Source organism: Salvelinus alpinus, chromosome 34 (genome assembly GCF_045679555.1).
Source record: "Salvelinus alpinus chromosome 34, SLU_Salpinus.1, whole genome shotgun sequence".
In the NCBI taxonomy this organism is placed as follows: domain Eukaryota; kingdom Metazoa; phylum Chordata; class Actinopteri; order Salmoniformes; family Salmonidae; genus Salvelinus; species Salvelinus alpinus.
This window is the reverse complement of record NC_092119.1, coordinates 19,034,257-19,059,631: the sequence shown is the minus strand read 5'-3', so window position 1 is coordinate 19,059,631 and position 25,375 is coordinate 19,034,257. Positions and strand designations below refer to the sequence as shown.

Genomic DNA, 25,375 nt, shown 5'->3' with positions numbered 1-25,375 from the left:
CTGCATGTTCAGGTAGTTTCCCTGGAGTGTCTCTGCTTCTGATTCCTAGTGAAATCCACCTGGAGAATTATAGCAGTAATACCTATCCCTTTCTTACATGTTTCATGTCTACATTCCCTTGTTCTACGAGTACTGGAGGGTTAAAATATTAATGTAGGTGTAGTGTGTTAAAATATTAATGTAGGTGTAGTGGGTTAAAATATTAATGTAGGTGTGGTGTGTTAAAATATTAATGTAGGTGTGGTGGGTTAAAATATTAATGTAGGTGTAGTGGGTTAAAATATTCATGTAGGTGTAGTGGGTTAAAATATTCATGTAGGTGTAGTGGGTTAAAATATTAATGTAGGTGTAGTGGGTTAAAATATTAATGTAGGTGTAGTGGGTTAAAATATTCATGTAGGTGTAGTGGGTTAAAATATTCATGTAGGTGTAGTGGGTTAAAATATTCATGTAGGTGTAGTGGGTTAAAATATTCATGTAGGTGTAGTGGGTTAAAATATTCATGTAGGTGTAGTGGGTTAAAATATTCATGTAGGTGTAGTGGGTTAAAATATTCATGTAGGTGTAGTGGGTTAAAATATTCATGTAGGTGTAGTGGGTTAAAATATTAATGTAGGTGTAGTGGGTTAAAATATCCATGTAGGTGTAGTGGGTTAAAATATTCATTTAGGTGTAGTGGGTTAAAATATTCATTTAGGTGTAGTGGGTTAAAATATTAATGTAGGTGTAGTGGGTTAAAATATTCATTTAGGTGTGGTGTGTTAAAATATTCATGTAGGTGTAGTGGGTTAAAATATTCATGTAGGTGTAGTGGGTTAAAATATTAATGTAGGTGTAGTGTGTTAAAATATTAATGTAGGTGTAGTGTGTTAAAATATTCATGTAGGTGTAGTGTGTTAAAATGAGGTGTATGGAGTAGTGAGGTCATTGTTTGACTCATTCGGCAGTAGACAGTTCAGTGGTAGTGTACTAGCAGCCAGCAATAACATTACATTTCTCTATTGAGCGATGAAGTCATTTGTCATTCATTTATCACAGAAAGAAGGAAGGGGGAGAGAGGGGAGGGTCCTCATTATTCTCCTTCACTGGGATGTTTTGAAGGGTAGGAGGTGAATGGTGGATGATTCCAGGTTAGGGAATTTGTATTAGGCCATTGTCCACACACTCAAAGAACTCCTACATTGTATTTGCGTTTCTTACAAACTTATACAAAAAAGACACCATAATGGGATGAAGGAGCTGGTGGAGTACAGTGTAGTCCACGTGTGTGTGTGTGTGTGTGTGTGTGTGTGTGTGTGTGTGTGTGTGTGTGTGTGTGTGTGTGTGTGTGTGTGTGTGTGTGTGTGTGTGTGTGTGTGTGTGTGTGTGTGTGTGTGTGTGTGTGTGTGTGTGTGTGTGTGTGTGTGTGTGTGTGTGTGTGTGTGTGAGTGGGCGAGAGTGTGGGTGAGAGTGTGGGTGTGAGAGTTTGTTACTCTGACATGGTTTGTGTAATGTGTAATGAGAACCAGGGGGTTTTGGCTGCTGTCTAGCAGCAGCTCTGTCTTCTTCCCACGCTGTGTCCTCTGCTTCAGCCCCTAATGAGACCACATTACCCTCTCTTTATCAGACACACAGCCACTCACACACATGCTGGGGAAGAGTTCACTTCACACACACACACACACACACACACACACACACACACACACACACACACACACACACACACACACACACACACACACACACACACACACACACACACACACACACACACACACACACACACACACACAATATGCCAAGTCTATCTCCCACTCTCATCTCCAGGCCCCACCAGTACTTCTGTACATTGTCTCTGAACAACTGGATCTAGGGAGATTATGTAACCATATTGAATATTGTAACTCCTTGAAACCACAAAGTCCCTTGTTTGAATTGACTGGATAGGGTTCTAAGCTTAATATGGCCCTGCATGTAGTGTGAAGTTACAGTCTGTCTGGTTTGGGGATGGGGAAAGGTACAACTTTGAAATGAATACATAACTCTAGCTGGCTTGCTACAAAGGATGTACTACTTGTTGTTATTAGAGAACACACCCTCATCAACCGTGTCTCACTCTCCCTTTTGATAGTCTGCCTAATACATGACAAGCTTATTTCTTTGTATTTTTTTATACAGATAAAATCCCATTAAGATCCGAAATCTCCTTTTCAAGGGACACCTGTTCCATATTTAGCTGATGTTCTATGTTTAGTTTAACGGTTTACTCTGAAATGTCATATTATGGCTAGGACAGAATACATGGACCTGGATAATATGTTATATTGGTACCATAGTGACATGGACTGAATCAGGACTGAATCACATTTTTCCAGAAACAGCTCAGTACAGTATCTCACCTGCTGAGCTGACACAACACATGTCTATCTGGAGGAGAGACAGACCGGCTGCAGTTCATACTCCTCCCCTCCCATTAACTCTGGCTGCAATCTAGACCCCTCAGAGAGACAGAAGAAGAAGGTATAGAGGGATCTCTAACTTCCCTACTTTCCTTTTTTGATCCTTTCATCGGTGGAGCATGCCATTGTAGGGTAACTCCTAATTACTCTCCAGCTGAGACGTTCCAAATATTCCCCCGGTGCTAATATTTTTCTGGCAGAATGAGTCATGTTGTTTGGCAGACTGAAACAGACTGAAACAGACTGAAACAGGCTGAAACAGGCTGAAACAGCAGCCTTTCTCTGTCTGAACACTATATGGTTCATGTTCTACACAACCACGCGCTCACGCACACGGGACACACACACACACATGCACACACAACCACGCGCTCACGCACACGGGACACAGACACACATAGATACACACACACACACGCACACACACACACACGCACACACAACCACGCGCTCACGCACACGGGACACAGACACACATAGATACACACACACACACACATGCACACACAACCACGCGCTCATGCACACGGGACACAGACACACATAGATACACACACACACACGCACACACACACACACGCACACACAACCACGCGCTCACGCACACGGGACACAGACACACATAGATACACACACACACACACATGCACACACACACGCACACACAACCACGCGCTCACGCACACGGGACACAGACACACATAGATACACACACGCACACGCACACACACACACACACGCACACACAACCACGCGCTCACGCACACGGGACACAGACACACATAGATACACACACTCACACGCACACACACACACACGCACACACAACCACGCGCTCACGCACACGGGGCACACACACACATAGATACACACGCACGCACGCACGCACGCACGCACACACACACACACACACACACACACACACACACACACACACACACACACACACACACACACACACACACACACACACACACACACACACACAGACACACATCACCCCCCCTCGCTTTCCGTCCCACCATCCCCCCTCTCTTCCACAACGACCCTCCCCACTGTGACATGACAGGTTGTTCAGCAGTCTATGAGGAGTTGATCTGCCTTACTGTCTGTACGACTGTAGGCATCCCTTTGTAGCTAGGCCTACAGTACCCATGTCACTCTGTCCACCGCTTATTTATGTATTCCACCATTATATTCTAGCTCTCTCATTCTTTCTCCCTCTTTCTCTCTCTCCCTCTCTCTCCCCCTCTCTCTCTCTCTCTCTCTCTCTCTCTCTCTCTCTCTCTTTCTCTCTCTCTCTGTCTCTCTCTCTCTCTCTCTCTCTATCACTCTCTCTCTACTCCTCTCTCCCTTTCTCTCTCTCCCTCTCTCTATCTCTCTCTCTCTACTCCTTTCTCCCTCTCTCTCTCTACTCCTCTCTCTCTCCCCTCTCTCTCTACTCCTCTCTCTCTACTCCTCTCTCTCTCCCCTCTCTCTCTACTCCTCTCTCTCTCTCTCTCTCTCTCTCTCTCTCTCTCTCTTTCTCCTCTGTCCCTCGCCATAAATGCACGCACACATGTGCGCACACACACAAACATACACACACAAACACAAAAGCAGACAGACACTCACACTGGTATGTGTAATCATCTTTGCTGTCTTTTTACTTGAGTGTGTGCCAGCTGGTGTGTTAGAGTCAAGGACAACAGTAGAGGACAAATAGGCTGGAGGGAGGGAGGGAGGGAGGGAGGGAGGGAGGGAGGGAGGGCCGGCGGAAAGAGTTATTGAGTGTCGAGATGGCTGGGTGGATGCTGCTCTTAGCTCTGTTTACTGTGGGTCTATCTGGACGAGGGGACTAGAAGAGAGAGAGAGAGAGTGAAGGAATTTAGGCTCCTCTGCTTACTGCGCAGGGTGCTTCCCACATGGCACCCTATTGCCTATACAGTGCACTACCCATGGGCCCTAGTCAAAAGTAGTACACTAATTACAATAGGGAATAGGGTACTATTTGGGAAGTAGGCACTGTCCCACCCCTTAGAAGAGCCCATAGAGCCATGGTGAACGTATACCATTTCTTCTAATAGACCCATTCATGCTCTGGAGTTTTTCTATGAAGGGTGAGTGGTGTATTGATAACTCCTGAATTATTCAACATTATAAGCATATTTAACAGTTTTAGAGACCATCAAATTTTATTCATTCAAATACTACTCTAGCTAATAATTTTTTTGCATTTTAGAATATTGTTGGAATGTTGTTGTTTTTGATGCAGTTAGCCATAATTAATACATTTCCAAATTAGATGAGATTTTCCCCCATTATTTTCCTTTGCCCATCCTTGCGTATTGATTGGTTGGAAGTGCCCCTTGAACTTGACCTCTCCCGTGTTGCTCAACGTCAATAATGCTGTCGTTCCCTCCTTTCCCTGTCAGCTAGCCGATCCTCTCCTCTCTGCTGAGGAAAATATCGATAGCTGTGTTTAGCATCTTTGGAACGCTCGAGATGGCTGAATATGTTAAGATATTTCCCCTGACTATTGGAGTCTCATTGACGGCACCAATTATTTATTGCGCAAATGTACTATTTGATTATTATATAGATTTAAGTATAATTAAAGGCAGAGGGACTTAAAACAGCTGTCTGAAGCTTGTTGTTTGTTTGGTATGTATTATCCACACAGAGTGTACAGTATGGCATACCTTGAAAGTACATTTTCTAAACAAATGCACATAAACCCAAAGGCTGGTTTGAGAAAGCTCCCCCTCCATGCCAAACACTTTTCATTGTTTAACATCAGTGTGTGTGTGCTGTGGCCTCATGTTTCAAATGCAGTGGAAGACAAGACATTTTATTATAGCAGATTCTCTCCTCTCTGAATGTGAATTCTCCTCCTTTCTGTGCAGTTTTGATGTGAATCACATCGGGGCAGTACTTGTCACCCAGAGCCCTCATAGGGCTCGCTTATCTGTGGATCTGACAGTTATTTCTGGTGATGAGGAAGGGAATGGCACAAAGGTGAAATACCAAATCACTTGAGCAGTGGCCTAGAGACTTTCCATAGACAATTATTCCTCACTTAGCCGACACACAAGGTGTAATCTGGGATCTGCACCAGAGAGGGATGGAGATATCCACTCAGCCCACTCCAGGATCATTGTAAAGCTGATCTAATACTCACAGAAAACAGGAAGAGAAAGGCCAAGGAGGCTAGAAAAGGCCACAACAACTGTTTTACTGTCAGTCGGTCAGTTAGCTTTACTGTAGCTAAAATGTAGCTAATTCAAATGCAGGAAAAAAAGATTAAGAGATGGACATATTGTAAAAAATAATTATATAAATATTATTTTGTGAAATCCAAATTATTTAAAAGGAAAAAACTAAATGAAACAAATGAAAAATGCAATGTACAGTAAGTACTGTACCTTTTGTTAAAAAGTGTGGATTTAAACAGACCGACGGACGGAAGGATGTACAGTGAAATAAAAGGTGTTGGAATCACAGTCGTTAAAGATTGATGATATAAATGAGAAAAAGATGGGCATTGATTATTAAACAGACTCATTATGAAAACTTAAAGCCATTGAAATATGTTAAAAAGGAAACTAATTCAAACAAATGTTTCAGCCTCTATCTTCATTGGAATGACTTAATAAGTGGCCGGTCTGTCTGTGTGTGAATACTACAGCATATGGTCAGAAGAGCTATCATTAGCCGTGGTCAGGCAATTATTTAATGGACTTTTGGTTTCCACTATGAAAACAAAAAGGAAGAAACTCGCACACTGCTCTTGATAGTATGACTGTTCTTGTAACGGCTGTCGTAGTCGTTCTCCTCCTCAGACGAGGAGGAGCATGGATCGGACCAAGATGCGGATTGGTAAGAGTTCATTATTTAATGGAAAAACAACAAACACTACAAAATACAAAAACCAACAAACGTGACTAACCCGAAACAGTCCTGTGTGGCCCAAACGCTGACACAGGAACAAACACCCACAAAACACAAGTGAAACCCTGGCTGCCTTAGTATGATTCTCAATCAGGGACAACGATTGACAGCTGTCTCTGAATGAGAATCATACCAGGCCGAACACAAAATCCCAACATAGAAAAACAAACCTAGACCAACCCACCCAACTCACGCCCTGACCAACTAAAACAAATACATGACAAAGGAAAACAGGTCAGGAACGTGACAGAACCCCCCCCTTAAGGTGCGAACTCCGGGCGCACCAGCACAAAGTCTAGGGGAGGGTCTGGGTGGGCGTCTGTCCACGGTGGCGGCTCTGGCGCTGGTCGTGGTCCCCACCCCACCATAGTCAACCCCCGCTTCCGTGGCCTCCTCTCCATATTCACCCTCCATGTCAATCCCACTATTCCAGCAAGCAGTAACAGACTGAGGGGAAACACCTGACTGAGGGGCGGATCCTGGCTGGCTGGCTCTGGCGGATCCTGGCTGGCTGGCTCTGGCGGATCCTGGCTGGCGGAAGGCTCTGGCGGATCCTGGCTGGCGGAAGGCTCTGGCGGATCCTGGCTGGCGGAAGGCTCTGGCGGATCCTGGCTGGCGGAAGGCTCTGGCGGATCCTGGCTGGCGGAAGGCTCTGGCGGATCCTGGCTGGCGGAAGGCTCTGGCGGATCCTGGCTGGCGGACGGCTCTGGCGGATCCTGGCTGGCGGAAGGCTCTGGCGGATCCTGGCTGGCGGAAGGCTCTGGCGGATCCTGGCTGGCGGAAGGCTCCGGCGGATCCTGGCTGGCGGAAGGCTCCGGCGGATCCTGGCTGGCGGAAGGCTCCGGCGGATCCTGGCCGGCTGGCTCCGGCAGCTCCTGGCCGGACGGCTCCGGCTGGTCCTGGCCGGACGGCTCCGGCTGGTCCTGGCCGGACGGCTCCGGCTGGTCCTGGCCGGACGGCTCCGGCTGGTCCTGGCAGGACGGCTCCGGCTGGTCCTGGCAGGACGGCTCCGGCTGGTCCTGGCCGGACGGCTCCGACTGGTCCTGGCCGGACGGCTCCGGCTGGTCCTGGCCGGACGGCTCCGGCTGGTCCTGGCCGGACGGCTCTGGCGGATCCTGTCTGGTTGCCGGCTCTGGCGGATCCTGTCTGGTTGGCGGCTCTGGCGGATCCTGTCTGGTTGGCGGCTCTGGCGGATCCTGTCTGGTTGGCGGCTCTGGCGGATCCTGTCTGGTTGGCGGCTCTAGCGGCTCCTGACTGACGAACGGCTCTGACGGCTCGGGACAGACGGGCGGCTCTAATGGCTCGGGACAGACGGATGGCTCAGATGGCGCTGTGCAGACGGATGGCTCAGATGGCGCTGTGCAGACGGATGGCTCAGATGGCGCTGGGTAGACGGATGGCTCAGATGGCGCTGGGCAGACGGATGGCTCAGATGGCGCTGGGCAGACGGATGGCTCAGATGGCGCTGGGCAGACGGATGGCTCAGATGGCGCTGGGCAGACGGATGGCTCAGATGGCACTGGGCAGACGGATGGCTCAGATGGCGCCTGGTAGACGGGCAGCTCTGGCCGGATGAGGCGCACTGTAGGCCTAGTGCGTGGTGCCGGAACTGGAGGCACTGGGCTGGAGACACGCACCACAGGGAGAGTGCGTGGAGGAGGACCAGGGCTCTGGAAATGCATTGGAAGCCTGGTGCGTGGTGTCGGCACTGATGGTACTGGGCTGGGGTGGGAAGGTGGCGCCGGATATACCGGACCGTGAAGGAGGACACGTGCTCTTGAGCACCGAGCCTCCCCAACCTTACCAGGTTGAATGGTCCCCGTAGCCCTGCCAGTGCGGCGAGGTGAAATAGCCCGCACTGGGCTATGCAGGCGAACCGGGGACACCACCTGTAAGGCTGGTGCCATGTACGCCGGCCCGAGGAGACGTACTGGAGGCCAGATATGTTGGGCCGGCTTCATGGCACCCGGCTCGATGCCCAACCTAGCCCTCCCAGTGCGGCAAGGTGGAATAGCCCGCACTGGGCTAAACACGCGTACTGGGGACACCGTGCGCTCCACCGCATAACACGGTGTCTGACCAGTACGACGCCCTCTCACTCCACGGTAAGCCCGGGGAGTTGGCTCAGGTATCCAACCCGGCTTCGCCACACTCCCCTTTATCCCCCCCCCAAGAAATCTTTGGGTGAGCCTCTCGGGCTTCCAGCCTCTCTTACGTGCTGCCTCCTCAATCCACCGCTCCTGGGCTGTGGCTGCCTCCTTCTCCTCCCGAGAGCGGCGATTCTCTCCAACCTTAGCCCAGGGTCCTTCTCCGTTGAATATTTGCTCTCAAGACCATTCCTCCTGGTACCGCTGCTTCTGTTGCTCTTGCCGTCCTTCTCCAATGCGCTTGGTCCTGTTTTGGTGGGTGTTTCTGTAACGGCTGTCGTAGTCGTTCTCCTCCTCAGACGAGGAGGAGCATGGATCGGACCAAGATGCGGATTGGTAAGAGTTCATTATTTAATGGAAAAACAACAAACACTACAAAATACAAAAAACAACAAACGTGACTAACCCGAAATAGTCCTGTGTGGCCCAAACGCTGACACAGGAACAAACACCCACAAAACACAAGTGAAACCCTGGCTGCCTTAGTATGATTCTCAATCAGGGACAACGATTGACAGCTGTCTCTGATTGAGAATCATACCAGGCCGAACACAAAATCCCAACATAGAAAAACAAACCTAGACCAACCCACCCAACTCACGCCCTGACCAACTAAAACAAATACATGACAAAGGAAAACAGGTCAGGAACGTGACAGTTCTTTAACGTGAGGCCGATACGTAAAGCTTATTAAAGAGCAGTGATACTATCAAGAGCAGTGTGCAGGTTTCTTCTTTTTTCTCATCTTATTCAACTGTTACCATGCACCTGCATGTGTGAGTGCCTTTTGAATTTTGGTTTCCACTTTGAAAACATTGGGTGAGGATGTAGACTGAAGGACATGGTTAAGTATTGTAAGGATTTGGTATTTTAATAAAATAAAACATGTAAAGAAACACTTTAAAAACCATACATTTCAGTATGCCAGTTTTTATGTTTGAAACACTTGAAGCGTTAGAATTTTGAGGAGTTGTTAATGCACTGTAAATGTTAGCCATTTTTGACATATTGAATATAGATAATAATGGTTGTATATTATTCTTAATATGTTTGAAAGACTTTTGATGCACACACTATATGACAGTATATATACAATACCGTGAAAAAGTATTTGACCCTTTCTGATTTTCTCTATTTATGCATATTTTTCATACTGAATGTTATCAGATCTTCAACCAAATCCTAATATTGGATAAAGGGAACCTGAATTTACAAATACAGTTGAAGTCGGAGGTTTACATACACTTAGGTTGGAGTCATTAAAACTTGTTTTTCAACCACTCCACAAATTTGGGCATTCTAGTTTCTTTATTTCTAGGTTGGCCTGGTATGGTTCCCAATCAGAGGCAGCTATCTATCGTTGTCTCTGATTGGGGATCATATTTAGGCAGCCTTTTCCCACCTGTTTGTTGTGGGATCTTGTTTGTGTAAAGTTGCCTTGAGCACTGCATAGCTTTACGATCATTTGGTTCTTTATTGTTTTTTTGCCGGTTCACGTAATAAAGATGATGAACCCAAACCACGCTGCATTTTGGTCCGATTCTTACAACAATGTTCGTGACACTCAGAGAAAAAATTGTAGACCTCCACAAGTCTGGTTCATCCTTGGGAGCAATTTCCAAACACCTGAAGGTACCAAGTTCATCTGTACAAACAATAGTACGCAAGTATGAACACCATGGGTCCACGCAGCCATCATACCGCTCAGGAAGGAGGCGCATTCTGTCTCCTAGAGATGAACGTACTTCTGGTGCGAAAAGTGCAAATCAATCCCAGAACAACAGCAAAGGACCTTGTGAAGATGCTGGAGGAAACAGGTACAAAAGTATCTATATCCACAGTAAAACGAGTCCTATATCGACATAACCTGAAAGGCTGCTCAGCAAGGAAGAAGCCGCTGCTCTAAAACCGCCATAAAAAAGCCAGACTACAGTTTGCAACTGTATATGGGGACAAAGATCGTACATTTTGGAGAAATGTCCTCTGGTCTGATGAAACAAAAATACAACTGTTTGGCCATAATGACGATCGTTATGTTTGGAGGAAAAAGGGGGAGGCTTGCAAGCCGAAGAACACCATCCCAACCGTGAAGCACGGTGCACTTCACAAAATAGATGGCATCATGAGGGAGGAAAATTATGTGGATATATTGAAGCAACATCTCAAGACATCTGTCAGGAAGTTAAAGCTTGGTCGCAAATAGGTCTTCCAAATGGACAATGACCCCAAGCATACTTCCAAAGTTGTGGCAAAATGGCTTAAGGACAACAAAGTCAAGGTATTGGAGTGGCTATCACAAAGCCCTGACCTCAATCCTATAGACAATTTGTGGTCAGAACTTGCTCGCGTGTGCGAGCAAGGAGGCCTACAAACCTGACTCAGTTACACCAGCTCTGTCAGGAGGAATGGGCCAAAATTCACCCAACTTATTGTTGGAAGCTTGTGGAAGGCTACCCGAAACATTTGACCCAAGATAAACAATTTAATGGCAATGCTACCAAACATTAATTGAGTGTTTGTAAACTTCTGACCCACTGGGAATGTAATGAAAGAAATAAAAACTGAAATAAATCATTCTCTCTACTATTATTCTGACATTTCACATTCTTAAAATAAAGTGGTGATCCTAACTGATCTGAGACAGGGAGTTTTTACTGGGATTAAATGTCAGGAATGGTGAAAAACTGAGTTTAAATGTGCTAAGGTGTATGTAAACTTCCGACTTCAACTGTAACAAAAAAAAGTATATTTATTTTATATATTTAATTAGCAAAGTTATGCAATGCCTAATTCCCCCGTGTGAAAAAGTAATTGCCACCTTAGACTCAATAGCTGGTTGAGTCATCTGTCCATAGAATATTCTTCCAAGAGTCTTGATGATCATCCAGGTGCTTCCAGGTGCTTTTTGGTAAACTTGGGTCCCATTATGCCTGGCAAAAACCAAATACTACATTCCACAGTAAGAACTTTACATCAACGGTCAAGCATGGTGGTGGAAGTGTGATGGTTTGAGGATGCTTTGCTGCCTCAGGACCCGAACGACTGTATCAGAGAATTCTACTGTAGAATGTCAGGCTATCTGTCTGTGAGCTGAAGCTGATGTCCAGTTGGGTCATGCAGCAAGATAATGATCCAAAACAAACAATCAAGTCTACATGAAAATGGCTAAAAAGCAACACATTTGAAGTTTTGGAATGAACTAGTCAAAGTCCAGAACTAATCCCAATTGGGATGTCGTGGCAGGACCTGAATCGAGCTGTACATGCTTGAAAACCAACAAATGTCGCTGAGTTAAATCAGTTCTGCATGCAAGAGTGAACCGAAATTCCTTCACTGCGATGTGAGGGACTGATCAACAACTACAGAAAGCATTAGGTTGGTTGGAGTCATTGCAGCGTAAGGTGGCACAACAGGTTATTGAGTGCAATTACTTTTTCACACATTGGGTGTTGCATAACTTTGTTTATGAAATCAATGAAATAAGTATGTAATTGTGGTGTTATTTGTTCACTCAGAGTTCCCTTTATCTAATGTTAGGTTTTGGTTGAAGATCCGATAGGATTCAGTATAGAGAAGATTTGAAAGGGGGCAAATACTTTTTCACAGCACTGTAAGATGTCCCAAAAATTGTTTGTGTAAATATTTAAACAAATGCTTAATCTTCCAAAATTAGTACAAAACATGCTGTTCTTATTATAACATTCAGGACATTGAGGTGGAAGTGAATAAAGCAGGTGAATCGTGTGACTGGATCCATAGTGACTGCTGTTTCCAAGGTTGTTGGCAGTTGATATGGGGGAGACAGTATAAGAATGGCATTGTTATTCTGAGGACACTGAGCTAATTCACTAGCCACAGCTAGCGGACCGAAGGAAATTCTCCCTTTTGTTAGTCTAGACGTAACTATGGGATCATCCTGGCTGAATAAAACACACTGGTGGCCATGGCAAAGTATAGAGAGACTAAGAGAGAGAGAGAGATTGATTGATGATTGATTGATTGAGAGAGAGAGAGAGAGAGAGAGAGAGAGAAGAGAGAGAGAGAGAGAGAGAGAGAGAGAGAGAGAGAGAGAGAGAGAGAGAGAGAGAGAGAGAGAGAGAGAGAGAGAGAGAGAGAGAGAGAGAGAGAGAGAGAGAGAGAGAGAGAGAGAGAGAGAGAGAGAGAGAGAGAGAGTCACACCCTGGCCTTAGTATTCTTTGTTTTCTTTATTATTTTAGTTAGGTCAGGGTGTGACATGGGGTATGTTTGTGTTTTTGTCTTGTCTTGGGTGGTTGTAGTGTCTAGGGGGATTTTGTTAGAGTGTATGGGTTTGTGTTGAGTGAATGTTTCTAGGGAAGTCTATGGTTGAGTGAATGTGTCTAGCTATGTCTATGGTTGCCTGAGTGGTTCTCAATCAGAGACAGATGTTTTTCATTTGTCTCTGATTGGGAGCCATATTTAAGGTGGCCATAGGCATCATGTATTTGTGGGTAATTGTCTATGTTCTATGTTGCATGTGTGCACTAGTTCGTTAATAGCTTCACGTTCGTCTGTTTGTTGTTTTGTTTTCCTTCTTATAATAAAGAAGATGTATTTTGCACACGAGAGAGAGAGAGAGAGAGAGAGAGAGAGAGAGAGAGAGAGAGAGAGAGAGAGAGAGAGAGAGATTGTTGAATTGAATTAAAACATAAGTTAGTTGAAATCAAATCAAATAATTTAAATACAGTAAGACATTGTTAGTTTGGCAAAAAAAGAGAGAGAGAGAGAGAGAAAGAGACTCACTAGAAGATCAGTTTTGGGCCCATTGTGTGTGTAGTTTGCATTTGACACACAGTGTCCACAGTTTCCACACCACAGGATGGATCCCCACAGTGAGGCTTTTGACAGCCTGATGAATTAGGCCTGACAAGAGCCAAAATGGCTGTCCTCTGTGCCAGCTGCCAGTTGAGCATTTACACTCTGTTAATTGAATTGGCAATTTGTGGAGCAGTACCTGCCCCAGAGTCTTTGGTGGAGCCGGAGATGCCATTTAGCCGTGCTCTAATGTAGAAACTAGGGAATAAGGAATGCTAAGCTTCCCAATAAATTACTGCAGATTTGAAATGACAGTCCGGGGCCCTGTTGCAATTTTCTATTAAATGATAAATAAATTAACAATAGCACTAATGTTGACTTATAAAACTGAAAGTTAAATTGACTTGTGATAATGGCGCCGGCGGGGATGGTTGCCGTTTTACAGGCTCCTAACCAACTGTGCTCTCAATCGCACTCCACACTGCCCTTTCCCACCTGGACAAAAGTAACACCTGCGTGAGATTGCTGTTCATTGACTACAGATCAGCGTTCAACAGCATAGTACCTACCAAGCGCATCACTAACTTAAGGACCTTGGGATTAAACACCTCCCTCTGCAACTGGATCCTGGACTTCCTGATGGGCCGCCCCCAGGTGGTAAAGGTAGGCAACAACACATCTGCCACGCTGATCCTCAACACTGGGGCCCCTCAGGGATGCGAGCTAAGTACCCTCCTGTGCTCCCTGTTCACCCATGACTGCGTGGCCAAGCACAACTCCAACACCATCATTGAATTTGCTGATGACACAACAGAGGTAGGCCTGATCACCGACAACGATGAGAAAGCCTATAGGGAGATCAGAGACCTGGCAGTGAGGTGCCAGGACAACAACCTCTCCCTCAATGTGAGCAAGACGAAGGAGCTGATTGTGGATTATAGGAAAAGGAGGGCCAAACAGGCCTCCATTAACATCGACGGGGCTGTAGTGGAGCGGGTCAAGAGTTTCAATTTCATTGGTGTCCACATCACCAACGAACTATCATGGTCCAAACACACCAAGACAGTTGTGAAGAGGGCATGACACCACATTTTCCCCCTCAGGAGACCGAAAAGATTTGGCATGGGTCCCCAGATCCTCAAAAAGTTCTACAGCTGCACCATCAAGTGCATTCTGACCGGTTGCATCATCGCCTGGTATGGCTACTGCTCGGTATCTGACCGTAAGGCGCTACGGTGTGTAGTGCGTATGGCCCAGTACATCACTGGGGCCAAGCTTCCTGACATCCAGGACCTATATACTAGGCGGTGTCAGGAAGGCCCAAAATATTGTCAAAGACTCCAGTCACCCAAGTCATAGACTGTTCTCTCTGCTACCGCACGGCAAATGATACTGGAACGCCAAGTCTAGGACCAAAAGGCTCCTTAACAGCTTCTACCCCCAAGCCATAAGACTGCTGAACAATTAATCAAGTGGCCACCCGGACTATTTACATTGACTCATTAGTATATTTAGTAAATATTTTCTTAACTCTATTTCTTGAACTGCATTGTTGGTTAAGGGCTTGTAAGTAAGCATTTCACGGTGAGGTGTTGTATTCAGCGCATGTGACAAATAACATTTCATTTGATTTGACTTTCAAATAGCACTGCGGTTCAGAAATTGCCACTGTACTGAGAATCAAATTGTAGTAAATAGCAATCTTGAAACCAAAAGCTGTTTGTGACATGGTAAACAGCCGACATTAAACATTGAGAGTGGTGAATAGAAACAGATTTTTTCACATCATAAAGCTGCATTAGTTTAAATTTAAGGAACGTTTTCACCCTGATTTGCATGCACACACAGTTAGTTTGAATTTGGATTCTGAGTTAATACTGTTTTTGTCATCCCGCTAGAGAGAACGTTTAATAACTTTCAGTAGCAATGTCAGTTCTTGTTATATGTAGCTAGTGCTAAGTCTATCAGATTTTGTTTGTTTTCTATTGCAACAAATGATAGAGCAGAGATTTGTCAAGCAAAGGTTAAACTATGCTATGCATTACTTATTGTCTCAGCATAATTTGAATACAGTTTTTCATAATGTTCTTCCTGTGGTGTGTGAATAGTGTATGAATATAGTGGTGATATACTTAATACTTATTAGTCAGCCCTTAAAAAGAAAAAGCCCCCAATTTAAACAGAAGTACATTAGCATAGGTGTTAAAGGGATGTTTTTACAGTCACACTACCCTTGGGTTAAATGCGGAAGACACATTTCAGTTGAATGCATTCAGTTGTACAACTGACTAGGTATCTCCTTTTCCCTTTCCTTCAGGATTTTGGCAATGAAGCCCTTTGTATACTTCCCCAGAATCAGATGAACTTGAGGATACCATTTGTATGTCTCTGCTTGCAGTTTGAAGGAAGTTGCAAACTAGCATTAAGCGCAATTGCTAACTAGAGTTGGTAACTGCTAGCATGCTAGGAGATACCATAGACGTCAAGTCATTGCGCTAATGCTAGTTAGCATTTGCTCACAAAATTCCTCTAACTTCCTTCATACTGCATGCAGAGACATACACATGTTATCCATGGGTTTGTCTGCCTCTGGAGAAGTAGATAAAGGGCATCATTGCCAAATCCCGAAGTATCGCTTAAAATATTGAAACGGGGGAAAGTAATGTCAAAATTGACCTTGTTAAGCTGCATTTATGAACCGGAAAAATCGAATGGGCTAGTTTTAGCCGCTAACGTAATGGAATCACTGTCTCCAGCTGTTGTATACCTTTATTAATCAGTCTACTGTGTGGATTGAGCCAAATTTAGACTAGATTGCCCCCACAATAATTGGCCTCCTGGACTGTGTGTGTGTGTGTGTGTGTGTGTGTGTGTGTGTGTGTGTGTGTGTGTGTGTGTGTGTGTGTGTGTGTGTGTGTGTGTGTGTGTGTGTGTGTGTGTGTGTGTGTGTGTGTGTGTGTGTGTGTGTGTGTGTGTGTGTATAGAGTGTGTGCGAGACAGGGACAGTCAGACACAGTAGTCGGAAGTTGATTGGCCATCTGCACCCAAGGCGCTGCTCTGAATTGCTAATGTGTGTGTGTGTTATTAAGAACTGTGAAGGAGCTGTTGGCAGGAAGAGGGGCTTCAAGGTGGCCGCAGTCCTCCCCCAATGGTTCCAGTTTAACATTTTTACATCTATATTATAAAATATTAACCACGTATAGTTTCCAGTTTTCAAAAGATCCCCAAGAGCAATCTGTCACTTATTTGCCAGGGCTCTTTTAGCTAGGGAGAGAGCCCAGTCTAACTGTGTAATGATGAGGACCATTGTAGAGGATAAATAATGATTTCCTCCACTCTGTCGGCCAGGATATAAAGATGATAATTGAAGTTGGTCAAGTGTGCTTTGATCTGTGATATTTCTGCTCTGTTCTACATGAACTGCCTGTTTGAACCAACGGATGGCCGGGTGTGTGAGTGCTGGGTAGTGGATCTATGCTGGGTCACTGTGTGTGTGTGTGTGTGTGTGTGTGTGTGTGTGTGTGTGTGTGTGTGTGTGTGTGTGTGTGTGTGTGTGTGTGTGTGTGTGTGTGTGTGTGTGTGTGTGTGTGTGTGTGTGTGTGTGTGTGTGTGTGTGTGTGTGTGTGTGTGTGTGTGAGAGAGAGAGAGAGGGGCCACAGTCTAGGGCTCCTAGAGGTGGACTGGGTTCTAGCTCCCCCTGCTCTGTCTGTCTGTCCGGATTCTGGAACTGTTTGTTCAGAGTTGTTCTGCCTGCCAATGCTTCATGTCTTGTTTGTATCCTCCTCTACCGTGCCAGAGTACAGTATGTGTGTGTGCATGTATCCTCCCCTACCGTGCCAGAGTACAGTATGTGTGTGTGCATGTATCCTCCCCTACCGTGCCAGAGTACAGTATGTGTGTGTGCATGTATCCTCCCCTACCGTGCCAGAGTACAGTATGTGTGTGTGCATGTATCCTCCCCTACCGTGCCAGAGTACAGTATGTGTGTGTGCATGCCTGTATGATTATTTGTGTGTGTGTATGTATCCAGTGCATGTTGTTTGGCATTGGCCCCACTCCTCAGGGAGGGGAAAGGGATAAATGCTTACAGCATAACTGGAGGGGGAGAAGTGGGATTACCATGTCTGGCGTACAACACGGAATGCAGTGAAGGACAGAGGCCCCTCATTGTGCAATCTGTGCCCCCCTCACATCCACCCGGGACCTGGCCTCTGACTCTAACCAGCTCCCCTGGCTTCTTCCCCGAGGAGGCCTGTTTGCTCCTGCTCTTTGAGAGTCTTTAATGGCCTTTCAATGTTTATATTACATCATTAATTGCCCTTAATTCAGCAACATTAACCCAACGCCTGGCTAAGCTCTGAAAATTAAGTACAGAGCACTTTGTTATAAAATTCCCCATAATGAGCTCTGGTGGGACAAGGGACTGTTAAGTTTGAATGTACCGCAGGCCATTTTTTAGCAGTAACGGGTAGCACGGTGCATCTCCCTACTTTTTAAGCTGGGAATAATGCCCCAAGGGCACAGTCTTCTGGTTCGTCTGCTCTGAGGCTGAATCAATGGAATGATGTAATCCCTCATTTAGAAATAAGACTTTGTACCAGTCAGCGAATCATTGAATATGCAAGCTGGTTGCACTTGATAATAGCCTTGTACTGTTTGAGTTGAGCCCTTTGGTTAGCATTGCTACAGTACTTATTACTATAGAGTTATCATAGTGAATGCTTGAGATCGATGATGTCAGCTGTTTTATCATTACAGCTGTTTAGCTGTTTGCTATTGGTTGTCACTACCCTAGCAACATTTTTTCACAATGTATTTGCGTGTGTACTTCACTCTAGATATATACTATATCTGTTGCTTGCCTCTCTAGCTACTTTTATGTATTACACAGTGATATATGTGCATACAAACCCAGTCAGTCTTACCTCTGACCACCCTGTGTGTGTGTGTGTGTGTGTGTGTGTGTGTGTGTGTGTGTGTGTGTGTGTGTGTGTGTGTGTGTGTGTGTGTGTGTGTGTGTGTGTGTGTGTGTGTGTGTGTGTGTGTGTGTGTGTGTGTGTGTAGTGTGTGTGTGTGTGTGTGTGTGTGTGTGTGTGTGTGTGTGTGTGTGTGTGTGTGTGTGTGTGTGTGTGTGTGTGTGTGTGTGTGTGTGTGTGTGTGTGTGTGTGTGTGTGTGTGTGTGTGTCATGTCTGTCTGTCTCACCGTGGCTCTGTCTGTTCTGTTCTATTGTGTGTGTGCAGCTATAGGAGATCAGCGAAGGAGGACTCCCAGTGCGGTAGCCTCAGAGATCTTCGAGCCACACCTCGGAAGCCACATATTGCAGGTAGGATGAGATGAGAACACACCTGTCCTGTCCCACAGGCACCATCACCCCATCTAACAGACCTGGTATTAAATCTATAGTACAGTTACTAGGGTTACAATATTCTGGTGATTTCCTATGGTTGGAGGATTCCCAGATGTTCTGCATATTCCCTCCTGATTTGTGGAAAGCCAGGGACTTTAGAAAACCCTAGCAGCATAGTAACTCAACTCCCCATACTATTCACATGGTTTATTACTGACATCTGTTGATATCTTTCTTTTCTTCATGGACCAACAAAATGATTCAAAGAAACTGACACTAAGGAAAAGCTTTTATCCAAAGTGACATACAGTACAGTGAGTGAAAACAGTCCATTTATAGTATGTGTATGTGATCCCTCTGGAAATTGATCCAACAACCTTGGCATTGCTGGCGCCATGCTCTTACAATACCAACTGAGACACACAGGATACAGTTTTGAACTTTTAGCATTTCTTGAACATACAATATTTTATAGCATACAGAAATGTTTCATCCATAAAAATGTTACATTTGGAAAATCCTTAATATTTATGATATACTTAATACTCAGTAATGATATATTCACATTCTAGTTTCTTATGTAATCTAGGCCTGTACCTTATTTGATGTAATGTAGAACTATGTTTTTATTGCAGTAAAGTTGAATTGTTAAATGGAATGAGGAAACTAGGATCATGGTTAACCCTGTTAGTCCTGAGGGTATTTTGCATTTATCTTTTTACTGCTGCTTTTTAGTGCTGCTTATCTCTGTACATACAGTTGAAGTCAGAAGTTTACATACACTTAGGTTGGAGTCATTAGAACTAGTTTTTCAACCACTCAACAAATTTCTTGTTAACAAACTATAGTTTTGGCAAGTCGGTTAGGACATCTACTTTGTGCATGACACAAGTGATTTTTCCAACAATTGTTTAAAGACAGATTATTTCACTTATAATTCACTGTATCACAATTCCAGTGGGTCAGAAGTTTACATACACTAAGTTGACTGTGCCTTTAAACAGCTTGGAAAATTCCAGAAAATGATGTCATGGCTTTAGAAGCTTCTGATAAGCTAATTGACATCATTTGAGTCAATTGGAGGTGTACCTGTGGATGTATTTCAAGGCCTACCTTCAAACTCAGTGCCTCTTTGCTTGACATCCTTGGAAAACCAAAAGAAATCAGCCAAGACCTCAGAAAAAAAATTGTAGACCTCCACAAGTCTGGTTCATCCTTGGGAGCAATTTCCAAACGCCTGAAGGTACCACGTTCATCTGTACAAACAATAGTACGCAAGTATAAACACCATGGGTCCACGCAGCCATCATACCACGCAGGAAGGAGACGCGTTCTGTCTCCTAGAGATGAACGTACTTTGGTGCAAAAATTGCAAATCAATCCCAGAACAACAGCAAAGGACCTTGTGAAGATGCTGGAGGAAATAGGTACAAAAGTATCTATATCCACAGTAAAACGAGTCCTATATCGACATAACCTGAAAGGCTGCTCAGCAAAGAAAGAAGCCTCTGCTCCAAAACCTCCATAAAAAAGCCAGACTATGGTTTGCAACTGCACATGGGGACAAATATCGTACTTTTTGGAGAAATGTCCTCTGGTCTGATGAAACAAAAATAGAACTGTTTGGCCATAATGACCATTGTTATGTTTGGAGGAAAAAGGGGGAGGCTTGCAAGCCGAAGAACACCATCCCAACCGTGAAGCACAGGGGTGGCAGCATCATGTTGTGGGGGTGCTTTGCTGCAGGAGAGACTGTGCACTTCCCAAAATAGATGGCATCATGAGGGAGGAAAATTATGTGGATATATTGAAGCAACATCTCAAGACATCAGTCAGGAAGTTAAAGCTTGGTCGGAAATGGGTCTTCCAAATGGACAATGACCCCAAGCATACTTTCAAAGTTGTGGCAAATTGGCTTAAGGACAACAAAGTCAAGGTATTAGAGTGGCCATCACAAAGCCCTGACCTCAATCCTATAGAACATTTGTGGTCAGACCTGAAAAAGCGTGTGCGAGCAAGGAGGCCTACAAACCTGACTCAGTTACACTAGCTCTGTCAGGAGGAATGGGCCAAAATTCACCCAACTTATTTTAGGAAGCTTGTGGAAGGCTCCCCGAAACGTTTGACCCAAGTTAAACAATTTAAAGGCAATGCTACCAAATACTAATTGAGTGTATGTAAACTTCTGACCCACTGGGAATGTGATGAAAGAAACTAAAGCTGAAATAAATCATTCTCTCTACTATTATTCTGACATTTCACGTTCTTACAATAAAGTGGTGATCCTAACTGACTTAAGACAGGGAATTCTTACTCAGATTACATGTCGGGAATTGTGAAAAACTGAGTTTAAATGTATTTGGCTAAGGCTTATGTAAACTTCCGACTTCAACTGTAAGCCCAAAGGTTTGCTTTGAATCAGTAAAGTAAGAAACATAATTTGATACTACAGCTGATATATAAAGTGTAAGCTGGTAACCATGCTGACTGTCAGGAGTTGTAGATCATCTAGCTAGTTAGTTTTTCTTGCAATCTACATTTTAACCTGGATTGTCACAATATCCATATCATGTTATTCAAGGCATTTTTTTCAAATAGGCACACAGAAATTGCAGTAGCTCATTATATTGCTTAAGTTTATTGATAAAATATATATAAAAAATGTCCTTCAGGTCACGTGTCATATCCAGTGTGTTGCTCCCTCCCAGCCTCATATAGTGAATAGTGGGTTCTCATGCAGGAAGTGAACACAAATAAGAAGAGGTTGCAGCAGAGCCGCTGTCACCTGTAGTCCCCTGAGAACACAGTGACAGCCATATGCAGCAGGTCTGTTCCCTATTAAACATGGACTGAACTGAAAGGGACGTCTTCCTGCATTTACCTAAGATCCCCAGGTTTAGTGAGTTTGAAAGAAAGAGGAAGGAGGAAGATGTTTCCCGTATGGTAAATAAATGCATCGAACAACCTTCATTTCAATATTGATTTAAATGACAGAAACGGCAACTGATGTCTGTGATACTGTATATGTAGGATGTTGATATTTGTAATCTGGCTATGCATTTTTTTATTGCATCTGAGGGTATGAATAAAGTTGTATTGGATTGAATTGAAACTCGCAACGGTCACCCACTGACTAGCCTTCGTTTCAAAACGTCACTGAACTGGGTTGTCCATGTTACTGTGACGCAGCGTCACGGCAGTAGCCCCCTCTCACGATAAGCGAACACTTTCCCTGCGACAGGTTAAGTGTCTGACAAGAAAGTGGAAATATATAATTAACATCAATAGCAGGCTGGAAGTCTGTCGAGGCGTGGCCTTTTCAAAGAAGGACTTGTTCCTGGCAAATTGTCCCCATTAATCTTCTGCTTAATTGATTGTGAAAAGTTTTAGGATGACATTTAAAAAAAGCCTGCACGGCCGGTGATTGATTTGGAGAAAATGAACTAATAATGAATGCAAGGCAGTCATTACTTGTTGAGCACAGCGGCTAATTTTCGACAGATTAGAGTGGGTTTGATAGTGCTTAATAAAGAGGATGGTTTGATGAGCTCCTCTCTGCTCTACACTACCTGCCTGTCTTGCCACTCAGGGCCTAACCAGTGCTCATTACTCTGAGCGACTATGGCTCTGCCTAATCAAAAGCCAGACTCAATAAGAAGCACTAGCGGTCCCTTTGATATTTTCTCCCTTACAATTCTACATAACTCAAAATATTGCAATGACAATTTTGCAATGACAACAGTCGAAACTGTTCAAACACTTATACAGTAGAATGTATAATCAGGCCTCCCGAGTGGCGCCGCCATCACTACTTGAGGCGTCACTACAGACCCGGGTTCGATCCCATGCTGTGTCACAACCAGCTGTGACCAGGAGATCCATAAGGTGGGGCACAATTGGCCCAGCTTCGTCCAGGTTAGGGAAGGGTTTGGCCAGCCAGGATTTCCTTGTCCCAGCACGCTCTAGTGACTCCTTGTTGCGGGCTGGGCGCCTGCAAACTGACTTTGGTCACCAGCTGGACAGTGTTTCTTCCGACACATTGGTGCGGCTGGCTTCTGGGTTAAGCGAGCAGTGTGTCAGGAAGCAGTGTGGCTTGGCAGGGTCCTGTTTCGGAGGACGCATGACTCTCGACCTTCGCCTCTCCTGAGTCCGTAGGGGAGTTGCAGCGATTGGACAAGACTGTAACTACCAATTGGATATCACGAAAAATGTCAAATAAAAAAAATATATATTAAAGAATGTGTAACCACTTTATTTAAGAAATGTGTAAAATGGTAACACTTTTTTTGTTTTTACAGCCCTGTTTCAGCATGTATTTACTTACACAGTCTATGTAGTAATAGAAAAGTACATGACAATAACAGTTATTACGATGATAAATAAAATATATTCAGCTATGACCCATTTGTCTGGTTGAGAAGTGCACCTGTGTCCTACACGTCTATTACCAGGAGGCATGCCTGTCAGAGCAGTAGGAACAGTGACAGCCCTAGCAGCACTGCGCTGGGTTGGGTTGCTGTTTAATCTGACAGAGTGAGTGTAAATGTCCCCCGGCACTGTGCCTGCCACCAGTCTGGACCTAGTCATGTGACACAGGATTAATCCTGCCCTGTGTGTGTGAGAATGGGGCCGGGTTAAGAGCTCTGGGGAGCTCAGGCAGTTCCCTCTCATTGTGTCCTGGTCCCCAGCTAGCCACTACCATGGCTGCTTTGTGCTGCACGCTTCTTTGACTGAACCAGTTGACCTGGGAACGGGGCTGCATTCAAACAAGTCTTCTGTGGCCTTTTTCTTTTCAGGCCAAAATACATTGAATACGTTTACGATGAGTTTTGTCAACCCAGATAATCAATGAACTGATTTAATATGCGGAGATCAGCAGAGGTTGGCAGCTGCCGCTGTCTTCGTGGTGGAAGGAAGCCCTTTGCTTTTTTCTCCGTCCCCTCTACCCCTGTGTCACATCACTCACACTCAGATGTTACAGAGGACATTGGGTGCAATTGCTGCCGTGGATAATTTTTTTAAATGTATTTTTTCACTCGTAACAAATGGGAACTATTCACAGTAGCTACAGTAGCTCCATAGTCATGCTGCCAAAACAGATAGACAGACCCACAGGGACTATGTTGATGGAAGGTGTGTGTAGCTATAGAAGGCTGGGTTAGGGTGCATGTTTTTACCTGTAACCTAGAGGGAGCCCTGTGTGTTAAAGTGCATGTTTTTACCTGTAATCTAGAGGGAGCCCTGTGTGTTAAGGTGCTTGTTTTTACCTGTAATCTAGAGGGAGCCCTGTGTGTTAAGGTGCATGTTTTTACCTGTAATCTAGAGGGAGCCCTGTGTGTTAAAGTGCATGTTTTTACCTGTAACCTAGAGGGAGCCCTGTGTGTTAGGGTGCATGTTTTTACCTGTAACCTAGAGGGAGCCCTGTGTGTTAAAGTGCTTGTTTTTACCTGTAATCTAGAGGGAGCCCTGTGTGTTAGGGTGCATGTTTTTACATGTAACCTAGAGGGAGCCCTGTGTGTTAAAGTGCATGTTTTTACCTGTAATCCAGAGGCAGCCCTGTGTGTTAAAGTGCATGTTTTTACCTGTGACCTAGAGGGAGCCCTGTGTGTTAATGTGCATGTTTTTACCTGTGACCTAGAGGGAGCCCTGTGTGTTAAAGTGCTTGTTTTTACCTGTAATCTAGAGGGAGCCCTGTGTGTTAAGGTGCATGTTTTTACCTGTAACCTAGAGGGAGCCCTGTGTGTTAAGGTGCTTGTTTTTACCTGTAACCTAGAGGGAGCCCTGTGTGTTAAGGTGCATGTTTTTACCTGTAACCTAGAGGGAGCCCTGTGTGTTAAGGTGCATGTTTTTACCTGTAATCTAGAGGGAGCCCTGTGTGTTAAAGTGCATGTTTTTACCTGTAACCTAGAGGGAGCCCTGTGTGTTAAGGTGCTTGTTTTTACCTGTAATCTAGAGGGAGCCCTGTGTGTTAGGGTGCATGTTTTTACCTGTAACCTAGAGGGAGCCCTGTGTGTTAAGGTGCATGTTTTTACCTGTAACCTAGAGGGAGCCCTGTGTGTTATGGTGCTTGTTTTTACCTGTAATCTAGAGGGAGCCCTGTGTGTTAGGGTGCATGTTTTTACATGTAACCTAGAGGGAGCCCTGTGTGTTAAGGTGCATGCTTTTACCTGTAACCTAGAGGGAGCCCTGTGTGTTAAGGTGCATGTTTTTACCTGTAACCTAGAGGGAGCCCTGTGTCTTAAGGTGCATGCTTTTACCTGTAACCTAGAGGGAGCCCTGTGTGTTAAGGTGCTTGTTTTTACCTGTAATCTAGAGGGAGCCCTGTGTGTTAGGGTGCATGTTTTTACCTGTAACCTAGAGAGAGCCCTGTGTGTTAAGGTGCATGTTTTTACCTGTAACCTAGAGGGAGCCCTGTGTGTTAGGGTGCATGTTTTTACCTGTAACCTAGAGGGAGCCCTATGTGTTAAGGTGCATGTTTTTACCTGTAACCTAGAGGGAGCCCCGTGTGTTACCTGTAATCTAGAGGGAGCCCTGTGTGTTAAGGTGCTTGTTTTTACCTGTAACCTAGAGGGAGCCCTGTGTGTTAAGGTGCATGTTTTTACCTGTAATCTAGAGGGAGCCCTGTGTGTTAAGGTGCATGTTTTTACCTGTAATCTAGAGGGAGCCCTGTGTGTTAAGGTGCATGTTTTTACCTGTAACCTAGAGGGAGCCCTGTGTGTTAAGGTGCATGTTTTTA

At 44.9% G+C, this 25,375-nt stretch overlaps 1 protein-coding gene across 2 annotated transcripts in view; it reads left to right on the top strand.

Moving 5' to 3' along the window:
• Positions 1-25,375, top strand: part of LOC139563531 (neuronal PAS domain-containing protein 3-like) — a 425,688-nt gene that overhangs the window by 194,533 nt on the left and 205,780 nt on the right. For both annotated transcript variants that reach the window (XM_071382264.1, XM_071382263.1), the window contains one exon: positions 18,533-18,615. In XM_071382264.1, coding sequence (XP_071238365.1) covers positions 18,533-18,615 — 83 coding nt within the window. The remainder of the gene's footprint in view (positions 1-18,532; positions 18,616-25,375) is intronic.